This window comes from Erythrolamprus reginae, chromosome 2, assembly GCF_031021105.1.
Source record: "Erythrolamprus reginae isolate rEryReg1 chromosome 2, rEryReg1.hap1, whole genome shotgun sequence".
In the NCBI taxonomy this organism is placed as follows: Eukaryota; Metazoa; Chordata; class Lepidosauria; order Squamata; family Dipsadidae; genus Erythrolamprus; species Erythrolamprus reginae.
The window spans coordinates 133,810,577-133,834,574 of NC_091951.1; the positions used below are offsets into that span (position 1 = coordinate 133,810,577).

The window sequence follows — 23,998 nt, forward strand, 5'->3', positions numbered from 1 at the left end:
AACAACAACAGAAAGGAGTGGCTAAATCTTTCATTCAAAGTACAAAAAGTTTTTCTTTCTTATCAACTAAATCTAGGGAAGAAAGGGGAAAAAACATTCATTGTAGAATGCACACAATTAGCTATGTTTGAGGCTGAGAAATGACTGCTTTATTTTGAGTCTGTTTTAACAGCCTAAATTTTGTCTAGTCCTATTATATTATATATATACAGGAGATATGGCTCTTGATTATCACTTCCACCCTCAATCCAGTTTCAGGCATATACAGTGGTACCTCTACTTACGAACTCAATTCGTTCCATGACCGGGTTCGTAAGTAGAAACATTTGTAAGTAGAAGCCATTTTTCCCATAGGAATCAATGTAAAAGCAAATAATGCGTGCAAACCCAATAGGAAAATCCAAAACATTAAGGCTTAAAAAAAAAAGTAACGGGCGGACCAAACAAAGCCATACGGAGTGAAGAAAGGCAGTCAGGAGAAATGGGGGAATAGAGCAGCGTTTCCCAACCGGTGTGCCGCAGCACACTAGTGTGCCGCGAGACATGGCCAGGTGTGCCGCCAAGCTCCAGCTGGGCGGGGCGCTGCCGGTACTTCCGTCCTGGGGCTCCCGCTCGCAGCTGTCCCCCGGCTCCTGCTCGATGCCGCGGTTTTCGGCGCTCTCCTGCTGGGCCCCAAAGAAGGAAGGCAGGAAGAAGGAGAGCTCCATTCTTCGCGCCTTTTCCCCGCCTTCCTTCTTTGGGGCCCAGCAGGAGAGCGCCGAAAACCACGGCATCGAGCAGGAGCCGGTTGACAGCTGCGAGCGGGAGCCCCAGGACGGAAGTACCGGCAGCGCCCCGCCCAGCTGGAGCTTCTCTGGCGTCGACGGCAAGTGTCCTTTGTGGCCCGGCGGGAGGGCACTGGCAATGGGAGCCGGGGGGGGGGGCGGCCGCAGCGGCCGCAGGCAGTCGCGGGGAGATGGCGGCGGTGAGAGGGAGCGCTCTCTCTCTCTCAGCTGACTGCAAGCGGGAGCCCTGACGGTGGTGGTTGGACGTGCTGCTGGATGTCGTACATGTTGGCGCTGCGGGCCTGGCATATACGGTGTCCAGCAGCACGTCCAGCTGCCGCCGTCAGGGCTCCCGCTTGCAGTCAGCTGAGAGACAGAGAGAAAGAAAGAGAGACATATAAGAGAGGCAGAGAGAGAGAAAGAGAGACATAGCAAGAAAGAGAGGCAGAGAAAGAGAGAGAGAAAGAGAGACATAGCAAGAGAGGCAGAGAGAGAGAAAAAGAAAGAGAGACATAGCAAGAGAAAAAGAGAGACAGCAAGAGAGGCACAGAGAGAGAGAGAAAGAGAAAGAAAGAGAGACATAGCAAGAGAGACAGAGAGAGAAAGAGAGAAAGAAAGAGAGATAGCAAGAGAGGCAAAGAGAAAGAAAGAGACATATAGCAAGACAGTGAAAGAGAGAGAAAAAAGCAAGAAAGAGATAGCAAGAGAGACAGAGAGCAAGACATAGAGGAAGGGAAGGAGGGAGAGAGAAAGAGAGCAAAAAAGAGAGGAAGAAAGAAAGGAAGAGGGATGGAGAGAAAGAAGGGAAGGAAGGAAGAGAAAGAGGGAGAAATAGAGCGAAAGGGAGGAAGAGAGAGGGGTTTTTTGTCCAAACTTTTCTTTAGCCCGCCCCCCCCCGCCCTCCCCCTTTTAGTGTTCCCCAGGATTTTGAAAATATGAATAATGTGCCGCGGCTCAAAAAAGGTTGGGAAACACTGGAATAGAGGACCAAAAAAAGCCAAATGAAGTGAAGAAAGGCAGAAAGGAGAAATGGGGGATAGATGACCAAATGAAGCCAAACGGAGAAAGGCAGCAAGGAGAAATGGGGGATAGAGGACCAAATGAAGCCAAATGGAATGAGGACCTGCAGCGGCTGGGGAGGTGATTTTGGAAGCGAGATTGGGCAGCGAAGGAAGCAATAGGCGAGGAGGGATTTTGGCAGGGGGATGGGGTGACTGCAGCGAGCCGAGGAAGCAGAGGGCGAGAGACGAATGTGGCAGCGAAATGGGGCGGCTGCGGAGAGCTTGTCAGATGCGCCGCTTTGGCTGCAGCAGCTGAGATAAGCGAGGGTTCGTAAATAGAAAATGGTTTGTGAGTAGAGGCAAAACAATCTTGAACACACAGTTCATATCTTGAAAAGTTTGTACGTAGAGGTGTTTGTAAGTAGACGTACCACTGTATTGTGAACTGTTCAATTTTCTGATGAATTGCCTTTCCCTTTTTGTTTCTGCCCTTCACATGGCTAGTGTCTGACAATTAATTTGAAGCATGTTTTTTTCATCAAGTAAATATTACTAGTTGCTGTTTGATCCTCATTTTTATACTCACTTCTACCAACAGTGGGTCTTATTACCAATAAAGTTACATGAATGTTGGCTTTACTCCCTGATAATTGATGGGAACGGAGAGAAACTCTAGCTCTAACATGTTTGATTGTGTCATGGCTGCTTACCATATAGTTATTAAATTATATATTAGGAATCTGGCAGCACAATAGTTAGAATGTAGTATTGCAAGCTGACTTTACCCAGTCTGGAGTTCGATCCAAATGGGGCTCAAAGTTGACTCAGTTGATAAAATGAGGACCCAGATTGTTGATGGCATTATGCTGACATTGTAAAACTATGGAGTAAATCTAAACGCTGTTACTAAGTGCTATTGCTAAACAGATGTTCTTTACTCACAAATATATCAATTTGACATCATATTTTGAGTTTTCTTCCACTCTTAACAGACACATATAAAGGCATCTTGGTTTCTTACATATCCTTCGATATTTCTGTCTCTCCCTATTACAGATAAACATAAATCTGTGTCCTTCATAGAATAGCAGACCTGTTTCAGTTGGGTGTTCTCTTCTTTCAGTTTCATTACATGTTTGATCTTCTGCTTTTGATTCTGATGGCCCAGCAACTTAGCATAAGCATCACTAATTTTGTTCAGTTCTTCTTGGGTTGCACCATGCTCATTTATAAGGGCATTTCTTTCTGCTTCATATGCATCTAACTGTTGCTGAAATGCAAAGTAAAATTTATTTATTTATTTATTTATTTATTATTTATTAAATTTTTATGCCGCTCCTCTCCGTATGTTAAATCATGATGATCAGCAAATCTTAACTGATGTCCCTTAGTGACTCAACAGAATCCATAAAAATAGGATGAGGCGAACTCTTTCTCAGTTGTGCTACCCCTCTCACCATTCAGAAGAGTCTCCCAATCCCCATATGGTACAATAACCAATGATATAGGAAGAATTACTTTACTGTACATCCTTGTGATGAAAAATTATTCTACCATTAGATTATACCTATGTTTAAATACGGTAATAATGGAGAAGATAACAAAATACAAACACCTTCAAATAGAAAGAGAATATCTGTGCCAAAGAAAGCAAAGGTGGTACCAGTGGTAAATAAGCTCTTTGAGTACAATCCCAAAATGACCTTTAAAGCCCTTCATGGCATCGGACCAGAATATCTCCGAAACCGCCTTCTGTCGCACGAATCCCAGCGACCGATTAGGTCCCACAGAGTGGGCCTTCTCCGGGTCCCGTCAACTAAACAATGTCGGTTGGCGGGCCCCAGGGGAAGAGCCTTCTCTGTGGCGGCCCCGACTCTCTGGAACCAGCTCCCCCCAGAGATTAGAACTGCCCCTACCCTCCTCGCCTTTCGCAAACTCCTTAAAACCCACCTTTGTCGTCAGGCATGGGGGAACTGAGATATCTCCCCCGGGCCTATACAATTTATGTATGGTATGCTTGTGTGTATGTCTGTTTAATAATGGGTTTTTTAAAAATATTTTAAATTGTAAATTATTAGATTTGTTATAAACTGTTTTTGTGTTGTGAGCCGCCCCGAGTCTACGGAAAGGGGCAGCATACAAATCTAATAAATAATAATAATAATAATAATAATAATAATAATAAAAACAACAACTGGAATACCAATTGACTATTTTTGGTCAAAGTGGTGGCACCAGAAAATTACCATAGGTTAATTGCAAAAGACAGCTTTACTTGGAACAGCTTACATCATCTTTAACATTATCAAACATCAACATTTGCCTATTCCAGATTCTTGAGAAAAAATTGATAGGATAGGATAAAAATGCCAAATCGAGATTAAATATCTGGTTGACTGTGCAATGAACAATAACCAATTCACTGCAAGTGCCACCCATCACTACAGGGCATTTGTAGTATTAAAACCATGGGAACATCCAAGACATAGTAAAAAAATCCAGGTTGATTTTGGAGTTCCAAAGTAATAAATTATCAAAAACTTCCCAAACCCATCAGTGCTTATTAAGGACTAACCTGAAAAGGTTTTACTTTATTATATAGGTCTTCATAGAGCTCACGCCAAGTTTTTATATTCTTTTTGTAATCTGCTCCAATTTTTTCTGTAATGATTTTCCTAGAAATAAAAAATTTGATATGTTTTCCAGATACCTCTATGCAGGCAGCTGTTCTCTCTGGGACCACATTCTTTTGGAGTGCAGCATGCCAATGGATGGAATAAGGCAATGTTTTCAATTTTGGAGGTTTTTTTTTCTTCTGATACCCCTTGTTTCACATCCTCTATATTTCCTCTATTCCCTACTCTCTAGAGTAGGATGACAGCAAATGATAATTTTCATTTAATTAATATTTCTTCTTATATGCCAAAGCTTCTCAAACCAATTTACAATAAGATGTGTGGCTTTGGAAATTCGGCTAATTTTTGTTAAAGTACACAATTTCTTGATCTTGGGAGCATTTGAATGCTAGAACCTTTCCAAAAATGGGGTAGTAAGGGATTTTTTAAAGATGCAGACACTGTGATAATATTAACTATATTCTACTAAATGTAATTTATATGTAAACTAAATCAAATTTAGTTTTTATCTACTGGGTCATATTTTAATCTGGAATTGGGGGAAATAAGATTAATTAAATGGGATCCAAAAGCCAACTTTATCCTTTACCTGGGGGGAAACATCAGGTATTCCTGTCAGAGTCCCAGGTTGCTCACTACTGCTCTAATGCCTAGAATGCGATTTCTTTTAAAATGTGAACAGGACTCACATTCTTTTTCTCCCAGACTCAAAAGTATTTTCATCTGACATTCCCATGCAAGACAACTGAAACTCACCTTTCTATTTCAAGTTTTTTGTTCAGTTCTTCAGTTTGCTGCTCTAATTTGGCTTGTAGGTTAGCAATTTGCATAGTGTTTGATTCCTTGATTTTGTCTATTTCTGCATCTTTAAGTGCTATTTTTGTTTCATTATCAAGAAGCATCCTTAAAGGAAGAAGAAAAATGAGAAATTCTCAATAATTTTAAGCATGGTTGGAAAGAAACAAAGCTTTAGCCTAAAAAAAGAGAATGTTTTCTATTTTATGCTATAAATGGGCAAAAGGTAGGTCAATTTCTAAATAAAAACCCCACTGTATAAATTACACTGCTAAAATTAATATAGCTCAAGTACTGGAAAACATATTTCCCGAAAAAGACTACAATAATTGTTTAATTCATTTAATTAAATGTTTGTTGTGTCTTTTAATAATGCACCCTGGATGTTGGATATAAATCCTAGGATTTTTGTTTATTTGTCTTTCTATAAAAGCAAATGTTTAAAAACTGCTACTCTTCTGCTGATCTAAATGTTTTCGCTGTTGAAATCATTGTAGATATTAATTCAGCAATATATGATTCACACACTGCAGAGCTGGAGGTAAAAGGAGATATAAAATTCCCACTCAACATGTAAACTTTCTGGTTGAATCAAGACAGGAAAACTTCTCTAAGTAATCTTAAACTAATCCAAAATAAACTGGATAGAAATTATAATTTCCTATAAACTAGCATTTTGATGGAAACTGCATAATTCTAAGCAGTCAGAAACCAGAACACAACAGAATAAAATTTGGGCAGGAAAGTCCTAATCAGTCATAGCAGTTTGACAATAGAATCAGTGATTCTATAAATGCCACAAACACTTGTCTTTGTAGTCAAATTATCTTGGCAAAATTTCCCCAACTGTCCATACCTCATATAATCCTCTTTCGCCTGGTCTTTAGCATGCTGTTCTTCTTGCATTGCATGAGTCACATTCTGGACAGTCCTAGTCATCTCTGTTAATCTTTCTTGCAAAACAGCTTTGTCTTGTTTCAGGCATGTAATCTCTTCAGTCATGCAGACTTTGTAACTAAGAAAGATTTTTAAAGTTTACATTTCTTTTGACTTGTACATAGTACTCTTAACCTCTATCATCTTTCTACCAAGCTTTTACCCACCATCCAGATACAAAGTGTTATCCCAAAGTTCATGTAGGACAGGTTGTGCTAAAAGAGAAACAATAGAGTTTATTCGTTTTTAGAGGGCCTACTGGCAGGCAGGCCTCGGGGCTGTTGACCAAATGATATATCATCTAGATCTGGCCACAAAAGATATGCATGGTTTTATTATGGGTTTTAAATTGTTCCTTTTTACATATGTTGTTCTTTTGTTGTGAGCTGCCCAGAGTCCTTGGGGAATTGGGCAACATATAAATTAAACTAATAAACTAATAAATAAATAAAATAAAGTAAAATATGTTCACTTCAGTTAGTCTTTGCTACTTAAAACACGGAAACACTACATTCCTGTTTTTATATAATCAGTCTGAAATAGATGACTTCCAGACTATAGAAAGACAAGAGTTCCCAGTACCAAACAAATAAGGTCATTCCAATTTTTCTATGCCACATGGTACTGACATACTTTTCAAATTTAGTGGTGGTCTCTTCAAATTTAAACTGGAGCTGGTTATATTCCTCATGAAGCTTTTCAATGGTATTCTTGTGTGATGCAGCCATTTCTTCCAATTCTGCATTTTTCCTACACAAAGTAATGATACAGAACAGTTAATATTTAGCACTCCAAAAATCTACTGATTAACTGGAAGCTGCAAACAGAGCATAAGGGAGTAGGATTATTCTTTTTAAGTATGCTTTAATTAGTTCATAGTTAAATAGATGGGAATGGGAAACCTCTGAAAATTTATATTCTGAAACTCCAGAAGTACCTTGAAACATTTGAGCAATATAGGAGGATTAAATATAGAAAAGACAATATAAAATATTTGATTCATTCTTAATTTTCAATAATCTCTTTAATTTAAACCAAAAAAGTTGACATGATTATTACTTATTCACATATTTATTTATTTATTTAATTTATCTTCCTATCATATAAAATTTTACACTTTGATAACAACTTTGGGAATCTCTGGAGACAAACCTGGGATCTCAAGCCATGCACTACTGGACTACATTATCTACTGTTTATGAGAAGGTCATTATCCATTAGTTCCTGGCTATACTTCTTCAGTGGGAAAATTATGTTGTTCCTTTTTAGCACAGATACTCCAATTCTCTCCAAAGGGAATTTGAACATTCAGAAGAGATCTCAGAATACAGGCTTCAAGAAAGAAATCTATTCTATAATCCTATTAGCTAATTGACACAGATAATTTCAATAGGAGCCTGCTTTTCTACAAACCTTTGCAGATTTGTTTCCAGCTGTGATAACTTCTCATTTTGGGAGTCATTAACCTGTTCCAAATGCTTTAAAAGCTTCTCAACTTTAGCTTCTTCAGTGTGCAATTTATCCAGCTCATCCATGGCCTCTTTCAGTTCTGTCTCTAGTATCTCTCTCTCTTTAGCTACCTCCTCTTGGAATTTAAATAACTTTTGATGCATATCAGCTGAAGTTTCCTAAAGTGTGTGTCAACAAAAATACAAATAAAATATGGCCATTAACAACAAGTTTTCTCTCCACCTAAAAATATAATATTTAACAGAAGAAATGAATCAAGAACTGATAACCTTCAAATGTGACAATTTACTTAGGCTTTCCATTTTTTAATATTTATAACAGAATTTCTCTGTTATCCTACTTAATATAATTATAATTTTATATAGAAGAAAATAATAACACTGTACATCATCATGTGAAATGCAAGCAGATGGAATTTTTTTCCCAAAGTCTCAAGGTCGAGATATATATTGCAATTAGAGATTTTCAGGTTTTCTTCCACACGAGATAGGGAGCCAGAACAGCTTTTTCTGTAATGAACTGCAAATAATTTTAATGTTAAGTCATGAAAAGCGGAACATGTTAAAATCACTTAAAAGTGGGCTCAGAATCATACCAAAAACCTGTAGCAAAACCATAAAGGTAACACAACTAAACATATTTCCATATAGTTAACAGTTGTAATAAGTTAAAATAGTTTTTAACTTATTACAACTTCAGGGCCATCTTCAGAATCACAGATTATGATCGTTGCAAGGTTTATTACTCCAGAAATACCAACAACTAGTGTACCATCTGCTGAAGCATACTTATGAATTCAGGGAGTACCCCATATTTATTCCTTTCTAATTCAAGGGGTATATGTCCTCATATTTAGGGATTGGAATCAAATATCAATTGTTACCTACAAGTAATATTTCCATCTTCCAAGAATTAGAACTTGTTTTGACCTGTTTGGCCCCTCATAGCCTCTAGAAATTTGACCAGGATATCTATACCATTCCCAAATGTATAATTGTCATCAGCATATTCATGATTGTACACCCCAAACTGGCTGATAATCTCTCAAAAATCTATGTAGATATTAAACAGCAAGAATATAGAGTCCAGCTCCATGTGGTAAGGCAAAGGTTCCCCACGCAGATATGTGCTAAGTCTTTCTCGACTCTAAGGGGCGGTGCTCATCTCCATTTCTAAGCTGAAGAGCCAGTACCGTCTGATGACGATTCTGTAGTCGTGTGGTGGCATGACTAAACACCAAGGGTGCACAGAAACCTTTCCATCAAGGTGGTCCCTATTTTTCTACTTGCATTTTTACATACGTTTGAACTGCTAGGTTGGCAGAAACTGGGGCAAATAACAGGAGCTGACTCTGTTACACAATGCCAAATATTCAAACTGCCGGGCTTTCTGATCGACAAGCTCAGTGTCTTAGCCACTGAGTCACCAAGGTAGAGAGGCTCAACTAAAGAATGGCATCATCCATTCAGATAGGGGAAGAACCCTTGTAAAAGAATGCCTTCCACTTCCAAATCCTTACAGGAGCCAGAAGGATACCATATCTGATGACACCGAATTCCACTGAGAAGGCCAGAAGTCCTGGGAAACATGGACTCCTTCTTTCAGATAGAAAATTATATGGAATAATAATAATAATAATAATTTATTGGATTTGTATGCCGCCCCTCTCCGCAGACTCAGCAACACAGAGGATGCTTAGTACATACTGAATTTTACACATTTATAAACAAACACTACAAACCTTTAGTTAGCTTAATCTTTTTTTTTACCTTAAAAATCTTATTTTGCTTTTGGTGTTCCTGTTCTTCTATAGAAAGTTTTTCCTTTAAGCATTGTATCTCAGCGTTCATAACTTGCTCCTTTTCTTCATATTCATGGACGCATTTGTCTAAATGAGAACTTTGCTTTTTTACATAAGAACTCCAATAATTAAATATATCATATATAATTCTATTGACATTTTCATATATTTTGTAGATTCCTTGATTATTTTTACTATTACAGGAAAATCTGATAGCTTAGGTTTCTCCCCATAAACTGTTTCATAACACATTAGAGCCCATTGAATACCATCTGAACTACTTAGAAGCTTTCAAACCTGAATTATTTCTTAGAAATGCAATTGACAGAGGAAAAGGTTATTTCCAGAGTGGGTTTTAAAATATGTTTTCCCTTAAAAATCTAGTAAATGATTGAACATTTTCTATTCAAGCTGCTGAGATCCATTAAAACAGCAACATTTTTAGAGCCCTCTCTAATTTTTATATCCAGCTATTAATGACAAAAAGAGTATATTTCTGGGCACAACTTCTTAAAAAGTTTTTTCCCTTGTTGTGTAAAGAATACATGACTTAAGTGTGACCAAAGCACCTAAGTGTTTTGTTACCTCTGCCCTGATTTAGCAATGCCCTGACTATAGTAGAGATTATATGCATAAAGTTTCCAATAGTTCCATCTGCCTTTGGAATATCAATTTAGACTCATTTCCTTGTTAAAACAACTCCCCCTCCCCCGATTTCCCTAACCCAGTATTTCTCAACCTTGGCAACTTTAAGATGCATGGACTTTAGTTCCCAGAATTTCCCAGCCAACAACACTTCCTATCATTCAAACACAGTTGGAATTCTGGGAGTTGAAGTCCATGTGTCATAGAGCTGAAAAGATTGAGAAACATTGCCCTAACCTATTATAGAAAGACGCAGCTAGAATAAAGAAAGTTGATGATAAAGATAAATATTTAGTAATTAATGTATAACATTAATGGAAAGGCCAATGGACTCCATCTTTAGAGTTAGAAAACTTGTTGGTGATCTGATTACCTTAAGAAATCAATATAGAACCCATTTTAACAGTAAGGAATATGATAAAAGCTCGTATTACAATTTTGCAATGTTGTTGAAAAGCACCTAAGTTGCTTAATATATTCCAAAAGCACAAATAGACACATTTTTCTTAAATCCCTTTCAAAGGTTCAAGTTAACATAGAAACCAATCCACTGCACTATGGGAGTTGGGATGAAACAACTCTAAAGTCAGCATAAAAGAAAAATCTTCTGACGTATATTCCTGTTATAATCTGCATTGGTATGCAACCCAATTAAAGCAGAAAGGCATTGTTCTCAAGATATTATTTGGCTGGAGATCAGCCCGTTCAGTCTAGTAATTCTTTCATCTAATAGGCCATTTTGATTTTCATTTGTCATAATGGGAAAAAAGAAAATATTTCTTAGCCATGCTTAGTTTTGATTCTAAATCCTAACAAATGGTTTATTTTGTTGTACAGTAATATGCATGCAAAGTATATTTTGGGAGTTACCTTTCTGTTCCTCAAGTATTTTGCACTTTCCATTAAGTTCTTCAGTTTGTGTAGACAGCAGAGTTTCTTTCAATTGAAGAGTACCTTCCAATGTTTCAATGTCCCTGTTTTTAGATTCTATTATTTCCTGTAATTGGACAATATTCTGCTTGTATTTATCAACTTGTTCTTCAACATTACTGTTGGAAAGAAAAAAAAACCCACAATTGTCATTATATTTTACTATGATTTGGTTGATGTATATTCCACCTCATTTTCTTCTGTATAATATACAAATTAATTGGAGGGGGGGGGTCTTATTTATTATAACTTCTTTTAAAGTAATCTCTTCCCAAAAGTAGTCAAGCAGTAGTAGCCATACATAACCACTGAAGATAAACCACAGAATCTTTCTTCTATATCATGGTCCTTTTGCTTCCAGTTGAAGTGGAATTTAGGGGTAGTGATTTCTGACAGTCTCAAAATGGGTGAACAGTGCAGTCAGGCGGTAGGGAAAGCAAGTAGGATGCTTGGCTGCATAGCTAGAGGTATAACAAGCAGGAAGAGGGAGATTATGATCCCACTATATAGAATGCTGGTGAGACCACATTTGGAATACTGTGTTCAGTTCTGGAGACCTCACCTACAAAAAGATATTGACAAAATTGAACGGGTCCAAAGACGGGCTACAAGAGTGGTGGAAGGTCTTAAGCATAAAACGTATCAGGAAAGACTTCATGAACTCAATCTGTATAGTCTGGAGGACAGAAGGAAAAGGGGGGACATGATCGAAACATTTAAATATATTAAAGGGTTAAATAAGGTCCAGGAGGGAAGTGTTTTTAATAGGAAAGTGAACACAAGAACAAGGGGACACAATCTGAAGTTAGTTGGGGGAAAGACCAAAAGAAACATGAGAAAATATTATTTTACTGAAAGAGTAGTAGATCCTTGGAACAAACTTCCAGCAGACGTGGTAGATAAATCCACAGTAACTGAATTTAAATATGCCTGGGATAAACATATATCCATCCTAAGATAAAATACAGAAAATTGTATAAGGGCAGACTAGATGGACCATGAGGTCTTTTTCTGCCGTCAGACTTCTATGTTTCTATGTTTCTAAGTTTAATTACCGTATTTTTCAGAGTATCAGACACATCTTTACTCCCCTAAAAGTGGGTAAAAGCTTAGGTTTGTCTTATAGTCCAAATACAGGCGTTTTGGGGCTGCCAAGCCCTCCATGTGTCCTGTTTTCACCCTTCTCCACCCCCAGAAGCACTCTGCAATGCTCTGCACAGCCTGTTTTTTATAGAATATACCAGAGTGCTTTTGGGGCTGGGAAGGGCAAAAATACTCTGCAGAGGGCTTGGGAGTCAAAAATGTGCCTATTTTTGTGAAAAATGGGACATGCAGAGCACCGCAGAGTGTTTCTGCGGGTCAAGAAGGGCAAAAACGCGACACACAGAAGCCAAAAACTATTTTTTCCCTTGTTTTCCTTCTGAAAATTTAGGTGTGTCTTATAGTCCAAATATGGTACAGTGATCCCTACCACTTCGCGGTTCACCGCTCGCGGCTTTGGTGCATTGCGGGTTTCTGTGAGAGGCATGTGCGCATGCACGGTCAGGGGCTCGCACTGTCTGCTGGGATTCTAGTGCTGCCCGGAGGTCGGGAGGCTGTGAGAGAGCCGAGGGGGAAGCGGAAGGCTCACCGTCCTCTGACTGGGGGCGTCAGAATGAAGCAGGGGGGCAGGGGGGAGGCTTTGGCGGCCAGGATTCTAGGGCTGCCCGGGAGTCGGGAGGCTGTGGCAGAACCAAGAGAGAAGCAGAAGGCTCACCGTCCTCTGCCGTGGTGGCTTTTCTGCTCTGGACGGGATGAGGAGAAGCAAGGCGGGCATCTATTTTCTTTCCCTCCGGATCCCTGAGCACTTTCAAGGAAGCGGCTGCGGCGCTCAAGGGCATCGATACCCTTTGCTGTTTAACATTTGTAATCTGATCTATGCCTTCTGAAGACCCTTTAATATTTCAAAAAAGCCTCATGTCCCTACTTCACAGTTTTTCATTTATCGTGGGTTGTCCTGGAATCTAAAATCTGCAATAAACGAGGGATCACTGTATGTGTTCCCAGCCAATACTTTCACTGACTCTTCAGTTGCATTGTACACAGTAAGACCAGTGGCATCAAGAATCACAAAACAATTTCACAAGCATGAAAATTAATTGTTCAAAATTAAGTTAAAATGATCAAAATCAGAGATCCTATCTAACCTTAGTTTGAATCTAGTGCTTCCCAGGCTGAAATCTTAAAAGGTTTAAAAGATTTCATGTGAAAACATTGACATATTTGACAAATCCCATGTGATAATCAGTAAAGACAGATGGTTAAATGGATGGACAGGTTTTCTGTTCTGAATTTCTGCAGAACTCATTTTGAGGAACAAAGAATTAAAAGTTTACTTTTCTGCTGTCCTTAAGATGTTCAAGAGACATGTAGCCTTATGCCTTTGAAGGTAGAAATGTGAATGCACACATATCTAGCAATATCAGTTTAATCTCTTCCCACTGTACAAGTTTAAAATTAAATATTTAGCTAAGGATTTATTGCCAGTCACCAATATTGATTGATAATATGATATTGGTATGTTAGGATAGCCATTTTGGGAACTGGAGATTCATCCATCATGTATACAACTGTATCTTGAGAAAAATCAGGGTTTGTGAGCAATATGCCTATCTATAATTTCATTCATTTAACATGTCTAGACATATAAATATTTAAATATACAGTGTTCCTCCGCTCGTTGCGAGGGTTCCGTTCCAGGACCCCCCCGCAACGAGCGGGTTTTCGCGAAGTAGCGCTGCGGAAGTAAAAACACCATCTGCGCATGTGCAGATGGTGTTTTTACTTCCGCAGCGCTAGCACACCCCCGAACCCCCAACCCGGGTTTGGGGGTGTGCTAGCGAGCCCCCCATGTCGGCGGGGATGTTTTAAAACACCCGCGCGACTTTCCAATGAGTCCCGAAGACAACGCGTTTGTCTTCGGGACTCATTGGAAAGTCGCGCGGGTGTTTTAAAACGTCCCCGCCGGCATGGGGGGCTTCCTAGCAGCCCCCCAAACCCGGGTTGGGGGTCCGGGGGGTGCTGGCAAGCCCCCCATGCCGGTGGTGACGTTTTAAAACAGCCGCCCCGCCCCCAATCTTTGGCTCCTCGCTAGCGGGCAGGCAGGCGGCTCCTCGCTAGCGGGCAGGCAGGCGGCTCCTCGCTAGCGGGCAGGCAGGCGAGAGCTAGCGCCAGCGAACGGCTTGTCCGCGCTCGCTCTGGCCGCGAGAATGAACGGTGTGGGCGGGCGAAGGGCGGGCGGCAGCGAGGAGTTTGCGTGGGCGGTGGGGAAACTCCTTGCTGATGCCCGCTGCTCGCCCTCCCGCCAGCAAGAGGGGGAAGACCCAGGGAAGCCGCCCAGCAGCTGATCTGCCGGGCACCATCTACGCATGCGTGCCCATAGAAAAAAGGGCACGCATGTGCAGATGGGGTTTTGACTTCCGGGTTGAAAAATCGCGAATTACCCTGTTCGCAATGGTCGGGGACGCAATAACCGGGGGATCACTGTACTCCTATTAGTAGATAAGAGAACAAGCGTCATAATTTTTATAAAACATGGCTTGTCTAAAATTAGAATTGAATATATCTCTACTGCTTGCCTCTCTGTTTCTGTTCTAAAATAAAGTCTGATCAGAGTATTAAAAGATATTCTGATTCTTTACAAAAAGAACACAATATATTCCAAGCCTCAAGCTAGCAAAAAAGGATATTTGTATTTAATTAACACCTTGCTAAGATTGAGCTGGTCCGTTCCTCCCCATCCAGACCCAAACAGCCTCTACCCACAGATTCAGTAGCTAAGGAGTTTCTCATGTCCAACTCAGACTGAAATGAAGCTGGGTACCAATAGCATACTGAGGATACCAAACCCAAAATATGTTCTTACAAAATTACATTTCATCGAAGTTAATAAAAAATAGCTGGTACATGATAATTTATGAGATAACTTACAATTCTTTGGGCTGGGCTAGTTTTTCCTCCACCACATTTAGTTTAATTTCCAGGTCTTCATTTTTAATAGGAACCATCTAAAATAGCATCAACAAACATTGGTTTATTATGAGAGGAACCATGACTGTCCTAAAGTTTCTTTAAGCCAAGAAAAGGTATAAAACATTTATTTATTATTTATTTATTAAAAAACAAAATAACATTACTAGAAATAATTCTACCTCATATTCTCTAGTGAAAACTATAAGCCTAACATATTGTGATACTTGCACATTTTTTAAGAAGTGAGAAAATGTAATCCACATTGGTAGTGTACATATTTTTTTCCTGGAATTTTCTTCCCAAACTTCATTAATTCTAAAGAGATTGTGCATTTTCTCCTGGGTTCCATATTCAAAATACAGTAATACCTCGTCTTACGAACTTAATTGGTTCCGGGAGGAGGTTCGTAAGGTGAAAAGTTTGTAAGACGAAATATTGTTTCCCATAGGAATCAATGGAAAAGCAATTAATGCGTTCAAGCCCAAAATCCAGAAACCCAGAAGCCGGGCCGCCACCACCGAAGGAGGCTTGAGCCTCCCGGTCCTCTCCACCCCTTTGCCATGCATGTCATCCTGGGTGAAGCGCTGGGGGGAGGGAGTCAGGAAGGTCCTCCTGCTCCCCCCCAGCTGAAAACACAATGGAGGTCTGCGGCTGCCAGTGGCTTGAGCCTCCCTTTCCTCTACGTCACTTCGCATACGTTTCCCATACAATATTATTATCATAATATTCTTGTAGAAGAAATGACTTTCACATGTGTATTTTAAGTGTGTAGGTACTCATCGCTTAAGAATCACAATTGGAACTAGCAACCCCATTGAAAAATTAACCGAGACATTGTATAATCATAACAAACTTATGACCTCACTTTCACTCTGGTTATTAGGCAAGCTCGCCACAACAATTGAGACATATGACTGCGACTTGCACTTTTAATCTTCTTTGTTGATTCTGCTTGTTGGAAATTTGGCTGCAAAGCTCACAAATGATAATCATGTGCCTGCAGGACACTGCCATGATAAGCAAAGTTGGTTGCATGATCACAGAGAAACGTGCAAGGAATGGTTATTATTTTTATAACTCCATTATAACTTTAAGTGGGCAGTTGTTAAGCAAGGGTTATCTGTATAAAACATCTGTGTTCACAGAATGCAGACCACATATCTATACTACATAATATTTTATCTTTTACATATAAATGCATTAATGCCCAGCATTATTCCCCCCCCCCAAAAAAAAAGTTCTAATGCCTTTAAAGATAATTATCAATATGCACCTTCGTTTTGAGCAAGTCATTGCTTTTTCTCAACTCCAAAAGCTGTTTTTCCAGAGAAGCAACATTTGCTAAAAGCGTATTTTTCTCCCGAACTGCAGCAGACAGCTTTGATTCACACTTGGCCAGATTTTCCTCCAGGGCTTGCAATCTTTTATCTTGCTGGGCACGTATTGCAATTAGTTTCCTGATCTACTCAAACAGGTTGAAATTAATTGAAACATTAGATAGAAAGCAACTCCATCCCTTTATATAGTTTGGCAAAAGACACGGGAATTTATTGCTAACCACTGGACTGAAAGGTTCCATTCCTTATATGTTCATTGAAAGAAGGAACCATATATTTATTTGTAATATGTGCCGCCTTCTCTGAATAATTTCAAGGTAGCATATTTAAATAACAAAATACAGGTTAAATAAAACAGGAGAAAGTAATTACCATATTTTTCAGAGTATAAGACGCAACAGAATGTAAGACACACCTTAGTTTTTCGAGAGGAAAATAGGGGGAGGGGGATCTGCCTACCAGATATTCATCTGGCAAGTGTCCTTAGTCTGGTCAGCTTCATCGTATTATTTGATCCCCTGATTAGGCTTAAAAAAACCTTATTTGGAGCAAGTAGCAATGAGGAAAAGCCTGCAAAGACTTAAGGCTGTAAAAAAACTTTTTCAGAGAGAGTAGCAATGAAAAAGCCTGCAAGCGCCTTGTAACGGCTGGGGAAAAAAAGCTTTGAAAAAGCTACATTCAGAGTATAAGACACCCCCAAATTTTCAGCCTCTTCTTTGGGGGGGAGAGGTGCGTTTTATATTCCAAAAAATACAATGATGCATTCCTACAATTTAAGATGTAAATTAAAGCATTTATAACATTCTCTTCAACTAGAGGCTAGTTTACAAAGGCTAACAATCAAACAGATCCCCTATCAAATATCCAAAAACAATATGGGATTTTGCTGATAACTTATTTGTTTATTAATCTGATAGGCAACTCAACTCATAACATCTCTGGTCAGTATACAACACTGGTTCCATAATTTAGAAATATGAGGGAAATGGAACAATTTTCATTGTCTATGAGTTGAGGATCCAGTTTAGAAATGTAGCTGAGTCACTTGTGTAAAACAACAGAGTTGAAGGGTCCTTGATGCACTCTGAGGTTGCATGTTTTTGATAGATGTTTCATTACCCAACATCATAAGTGTTAGTAAGGAGTGTATTTATTGTCAGTTTTTATAGCCATCAACAGACACACAGACATTAACAACAGCTATAGACTATGCAAGAGACAACCAGCCAAAAAAAGGGGGGGGGGAACCAAAGCACCTTTTCAGCAGCACCCAATCAGCACCTAGATCAGCAAAGATTAATTCCCAAACCAACAATCAAGTAAACAATGCCCCAATCAAGAAACTGCCAAAGAAACTAACAGTAAACAGTCCAACCAAAGAATCTCTAAAACCATCCCCACCAACATTGACAGGGCAAGCCACAAACCACTCTTTGCTTGCACTGATGTTACCTACCTTGTGTAATGAAATGTCTGTAAGAAAACAAGCAAGCCCAAAGAACACTAAGGACCCCTCATTCCAACCCTAAGCTAAAAATATCCTTTTATTAGGACAGTAGAACCCCGACTTACGAGACTAATTGGTTCCGGAAGGAGGCTCGTAAGTCGGAACGCTCGTATGACGAAACATTGTTTCCCATAGGAAACAATGTAAAGTCAATTAATCCGTGCAACAACAAAAAAACCCGCTGCCGCCGAACGCGGAAGTTAGCGTTCCGGATTCAGCAGAGAGCTGCGAAGCAGCGCGCGTGTTTTAAAACGTCACAGCCGGCCTGGGGGGCTCGGGGGCTTCCCCCGAGCCCCCCAGGCCGGCTGCCACGTTTTAAAACACGCGCGCTGCTTCGCAGCTGTCTGCTGAATCTGAACGCGGAAGTTAGCGTTCCGGATTCAGCAGAGAGCTGTGAAGCGGCGCGCGTGTTTTAAAAGGTTGCAGCCGGCCTGGGGGGCTCGGGGGCTTCCCCCCGAGCCCCCCAGGCTGGCTGCCACGTTTTAAAACACGCGCGCTGCTTCGCAGCTGTCTGCTGAATCCGAACGCGGAAGTTAGCGTTCCGGATTCAGCAGAGAGCTGCGAAGCGGCGCGCGTGTTTTAAAAGGTTGCAGCCGGCCTGGGGGGCTTGCCAGCACCCCCCCAAGCCCCCCAGGCCGGCTGCAACCTTTTAAAACACGCGGGATACGAGCGCCAAGGAGCTGTCTCCTGAAGCCGAAAGCGGAAGTTAGTGTTCGGCTTCAGGAGACAGCTCCTTGGCGCTCGTATCCCGAATGTGAGCTCGGGAGGCGAACAAAAATGTCGCTCCCCTCCCAGCTCTTATCTCGAGTAGCTCGTAAGTAGAGCTGCTCGTATGTCGAGGTTCCACTGTATAACGGAGTTTGTATTTTTTGTGGGAGTACTTTTTGTTCAAAACCAGAAAAACAGGTAATTGCGTCAACAGGTTAAGAAACCCTGGTATACAAGATAAAAATATATATTTAAGATGAAAAACTATAAGTCCATTTTGCACAGTTAGCTTATTGATTAAGGTGTATCATCAACTAATGGGTTGACTCCACATTAGACTTAAAATAATGTTGTTTCATACCTCCTTTTCCAGCTCTTTGTGCTTTTTCAATTCTTTAAAGGCAATCAGACTCTTCTCAGACTTTATTCCTGTGCTTTTTGGCTTTAAATTCAAGAAATTACAATTAAAACTCTGCAAGTTTACTTCATAAAGCTATTGAAAGTTAAAAATGAGATTTTGCTTTCATCTTTTATGAAAACAATATTTAAAAGTATAAATGCAGCTTGAATAGCCGCACAGCTGAGAAACACAACCACTAAGAAATCATACCCTAGATCAGTGATGGTGAACCTATGGCACATGTGCCAGAGGTGGCACACAGAGCCATATCTGCTGGCATATGAGCTGTTGCCTTATCTAAGCTCCAGCATGCATGTATGTGCCAGCTAGCTGATTTTCACCTCATGGGAAGGATCTGAGAGGGTATTTTTGGCTTCCAGGGGGTCTCTGAGGGCGAGGGAGGGTATTTTTGCTCTCCACAGGCTCTAGGGAAGCTTCTGTAGCCTGGGGAGGGCGAAAAATGGGCCTACTGGGTCTACTGGAAGTCAGGAAATGGACCATTTCCGGCCTCCAGAGGTCCTTTGCGGAGGCTGGGGGAAGCCATTTTCACTGTCCCCACTGGATTATGAGTGTGGGCACTCGCACATGTACAATAGTTCACTCGCATGCACTTTTGGCACCTGAGGGAAAAAGGCTTGTCATCACTGCCCTAGATGCATAGTTACACTTCTTTAATAACATTTGGTGACAATACTTTGAAAAACAGTTTAGTAAATTTTAAATAATTCAGTTTAATATGTAGGTAATCCAACCCCACCCCACCTCGATTAAACAACTGCCATTATCATAATTATTATAATACCAAATTCTGTCTCCTTTAATGTGACTAATGGTTTGCTTAACATTTAGATATTATATATTCAGAGGTGGGTTGCTGCCGGAACGCCTAATTGCGCACAGCTCTGCGGCTCTGGAATGTGAATATGGGATCGAGCACAATTACACTTCCTGCACCTGTGCAGGTAGCTAAACCTTACCGAAACACACCCACACGAGCCTCCCTGTGCACACTTTTGCTACCTGCACAGGTGCAAGAAGCGTAATTGTGCTTGATCCTGCACTCGTGTTCCAGAGCCGCGGAGCTGCGCGCAATTAGGCATTCTGGCAGCAGCCCACCTCCGAATATATTCTACAGTAAATTTTAAAAACTCCACTTAGAAAAAAAAGATCTTTCACTTTATAGAAAATAAAGGGAACATGTAAGGATATGACTCTTACTCTTGCACCGAGAGATGGAAGTTTTCTTGTATTTGATGGGGAATACATGGGTTTTGTGTTGCTTGGATTTGGCTGGACTCCTACATCTTCTAAAAAAATATAAAATAAGAGATTTCATTCTCCATCCTAAAGACTATAATTTCCATCAAATATATTTAAAACCTTATAACTAAACACTGAAAAACTAGAAAACAGAGGTTTTATGCAGAAAGCTTGAAATAGAAAAATCAGTCACATTATCGAGTTGACTTCTAAATGTTCCACATCAATGGTGTATATAACAAGCACCACACGACAATTATGTTATTTCAAAAAATAACATTACCATTCGCCCCATGAAAGCTTACATGCCAAATGTAAGTATATTTAGTTTTATGAGATTAATGTGAATCCCAAAAAGAAATATTAACTTGTGTTCCAGTAATTCCAGTAAAATATAGGATTTATTTTGTTTAAGCTATTTAGTTTTCAAGCTAAAAAGACCAAAGGGATTGATTTGTTTTAACAAAATCATGTTAAATGTGAGTTGGGAGAATAAAAATGATGGAATTAGCAGGGAAAAACATACCTATATTTTTGAAAGAGTTAGTTTAGTAAACCAAGATCAATTGAACACAGTTACAGTAAAATGAAAATGTAAAAATCAACTTACAACCACAACTGAGATCAAAATTTCTGCTACTAAATAAGATTTGTTCTGAGTTTTGCCCCACTTTATGACCTTTCTTGCTGTAGTTAGTAAGTGAATCTCTACAGGTGTTAAATTAGTAATATGGTTGTTAAATACATCTGCCTTGCCAATTAACTTTGCTTGCCAGAAAATTGCAAAAGGTGATCACATGAACTGGAACTGTCATAAATATGGATCACCTGTCAAGAGTTTGAATTTTGATCATGTGACCACAGCAACGCTGCAACACTCATAATTGTGAAAAGCGATGATGTCACTTTTTTCAGTGCCATTGTATCTCAAATGATCACTAAATAAATTGTTAAGGACTACTTCAATTAAAAGGAGAATAAGCAATTACCGTATTTTCCGGCGTATAAGACGACTTTTTAACCCCTGAAAATCTTTTCCAAAGTGGGGGGTCGTCTTATACGCCGGATACTGCGCCCATTCGGTGCCGAAGTCATTCATACGCAGCAGCCACAGCCGCGGGCGGGAGGAGGCCGGGAGCGGGATTGAGGAGGGGGGGGGAGCGGACCCACGCTCACTTTCGGCTCCGGGGACTGCGGGTGGCTATGGCGCCGAAAGGAAAAAGAAGTTGCTGAGCGTCCCTTCGTCGTAAACCCGACGGGAGGCGATGCCGCAAGATGCCGTCTCCTCGAGCGCTCCCTTGCCGGCCGAAAGCTCCCCGAACTCCTGCCTGTGAAGAGAAACCAAAGGGGGAAATAAAAAAACAAGGCGTCGGGCGAGCACCAACCGATTCCGGAGCTCCCTCGCCGGCTTCATCGACGCGCTGCTGTTGCTGTTGTCGCTGCCGCCTGAGGCGGCGGCACTCGAATCTGGCGTAGTGGAAAATCTTTGCCTGCCTCCAGATTTTCCACCACGCCAGATTCTAGTGCCGCCGCCTCAGGCGGCAGCAACAGCAGCGCGTCGATGAAGCCGGTGAGGGAGCTCCGGAATCGGTTGGCACTCGCCCGACGCCTTGTTTTTTTATTTCCCCCTTTGGTTTCTCTTCACAGGCGGGAGTTCGGGAGGCAAGGGAGCGCTCGAGGAGACAGTGTCTTGCGGCATCGCCTCCCGTCGGGTTTACGACAAAGGGACGCTCAGCAACTTCTTTTTCCTTTCGACGCCGTAGCCACCCGCAGTCCCCGGAGCCGAAAGTGAGCGCGGGTCCGCTCCGCCCGCCCTGCAAGCGGCGGAGATCCCGGGCTGCTTGGCCGAGCGGGGCTTCCATTCAGGACGGGGGCAGGAGGGAGGGAGGGAAGGGAAACGCAGCCCTTTGCCTCAGCCTGCCGGCTCCACCAACACCCCGTTGCTCGCTCACTCGTTCGTTCGTTCCTCCCCCCCTCCCTTTCCCTCGCCGCCGCAGCACAGAAGGGGAGCGAAGGCATGTGCGTCAGAAGAGGGCTGCTTGGCCGAGTGGGGCTTCCATTCAGGACGGGGGCAGGAGGGAGGGAGGGGAAACGCAGCCCTTTGCCTCAGCCCGCTGGCTCCACCAACACCCCGTTTCTCGCTCGCTTGTTCCTCCCCCCTTCCTTTCCCTCGCCGCCGCAGCACAGAAGGGGAGCGAAGGCATGTGCGTCAGAAGAGGGGTAGTCTTATACGGCCAGTATATCTCAAATTCTATATTTTAACTAGAAAAATTAGGGGGTCGTCTTATACACCCAGTCGTCTTATACGCCGGAAAATACGGTATTTAAAATCCAATTTAAATAAGATAAACAGTTAAGGGTGCTAATGCTATTTAGAATCATTTCAGCAATTGCATATTTTTTAAAAATGCATTTCCAGTACATTGCTTTTAAAAAAAATTAAATTACTCACTAAATTTGCAAATTTATTTGTTACGTAGTGCATTCTGAATTTTGTTGTTTTCATATTATTTCACTGTTAGATTGCTAACTAGCTGTGGATAAACCTGCTTATCTATCCCACTTTATCTGTTGAGATTATAAAACAACAATCTTGAGTAAGGTTGCCAATTGATCAAGTTAGACACTGCATAGAGCATTAGTTTACCATTCACTGCTTAATTCTTAGTTCCCAGAATTTTTTTATTATTATTTTTCAAGATCCAAAATGATTTATGACTTATCTTCAGTCTTTTCCTTGTCTTCCATTCTTTTGAAGACAACAAAGTGCATATTTTGGACAGAGAGGAAAACTGGTTTGAAAGAGGGGTTAAATAGGCTATGTCGAAATTGAATACTCTTTTTCAACAGAAGAGGGATACAACATCTGCCTCCAGTCTACAACACAGTCCTTTCAACAATTCCAAGAAGGCTCCCACACCAATTTGCACTACTCCGGTGATCCTGATGACACAGATAATCCTCAGGTGAGGCTTATGAATGAGAAGCAAAATGTCTTCAAAAAGAAAAAAAAAGTCCAGTTGCCTCTTGAAAAAGCATATTTGGGACAACCATGACCTGAATGAGAGAATCTCCATAGGCAAACTGTAATTTAAATTAGAGAGAGATGAGCTCGATTTCCAGACACAAACAAGCAACAATACAGTACGTATAAGTAAAAAGCTAATGGAAGAAACTTTGCAAAAGCCATTGCCATTCATAACCCAATTACTTACCCATCTGCATTTTGAATCGCTCAGACTTTTCAAAAGACACAGGTCCTTTTGACGGGTCTGAAGTTTTAATATCATAAGAGCCGGGTGGTGGGGCACAAGCTAGAGTTGTGAATAGGAGACAGATATTAATAAAGTCAGTATCCCAGTTAAATTAAGTTTAACTAAATAAAACCCCAATGTCGAGCCCAGTTAGTCATCTTTGTGCCAGCTGCATCAGTTGTGAGGCTGCAGCGCAACGAACAGGGGAAATCAGCTGGGAGTCGCAGGAGTACCGCGTCACTGGCACCTCTGCATCGCTCATTGCACAGCCCCGTGTCCCCCCGTAATGACATTAACATTTTACTCAAGTCTGGCAGCTCCGTTGCTTCTCTCTCTCGGTTGGTTTGTGCAGAAAAACAATTAATAACTTCTTGCACACTCAAGTTTTTCTTTGGACCTTTGTCATTAAGTGATGGTGGCTGGCTCCCCCTCTTCCCCACCGCTAATCTCCCCACATCATCAGTGACTAAAAGGGTGCTTCTTTTCCTGCCCTTCTTTAGTCAAAAGGAGGGTGGGACAAGAAAGAGACGACCCCCTTTGGGC

General features: G+C 41.0%; 1 protein-coding gene across 1 annotated transcript in view; it reads right to left on the minus strand.

Annotated features, from left to right (window-relative positions):
* HMMR (hyaluronan mediated motility receptor) overlaps positions 1–23,998 on the minus strand; it is a 29,553-nt gene that overhangs the window by 2,341 nt on the left and 3,214 nt on the right. The window contains exons 2-14 of the mRNA XM_070739478.1: positions 23,417–23,515; positions 20,160–20,248; positions 18,903–18,983; positions 16,263–16,451; positions 14,948–15,024; positions 10,919–11,097; positions 9,372–9,490; positions 7,546–7,760; positions 6,766–6,882; positions 6,053–6,211; positions 5,158–5,304; positions 4,341–4,440; positions 2,859–3,035 (exon numbers count right to left, since the gene is read on the minus strand). Of these exons, the coding sequence (XP_070595579.1) occupies positions 2,859–3,035; positions 4,341–4,440; positions 5,158–5,304; positions 6,053–6,211; positions 6,766–6,882; positions 7,546–7,760; positions 9,372–9,490; positions 10,919–11,097; positions 14,948–15,024; positions 16,263–16,451; positions 18,903–18,983; positions 20,160–20,248; positions 23,417–23,515 (1,748 nt within the window). The remainder of the gene's footprint in view (positions 1–2,858; positions 3,036–4,340; positions 4,441–5,157; positions 5,305–6,052; positions 6,212–6,765; positions 6,883–7,545; positions 7,761–9,371; positions 9,491–10,918; positions 11,098–14,947; positions 15,025–16,262; positions 16,452–18,902; positions 18,984–20,159; positions 20,249–23,416; positions 23,516–23,998) is intronic.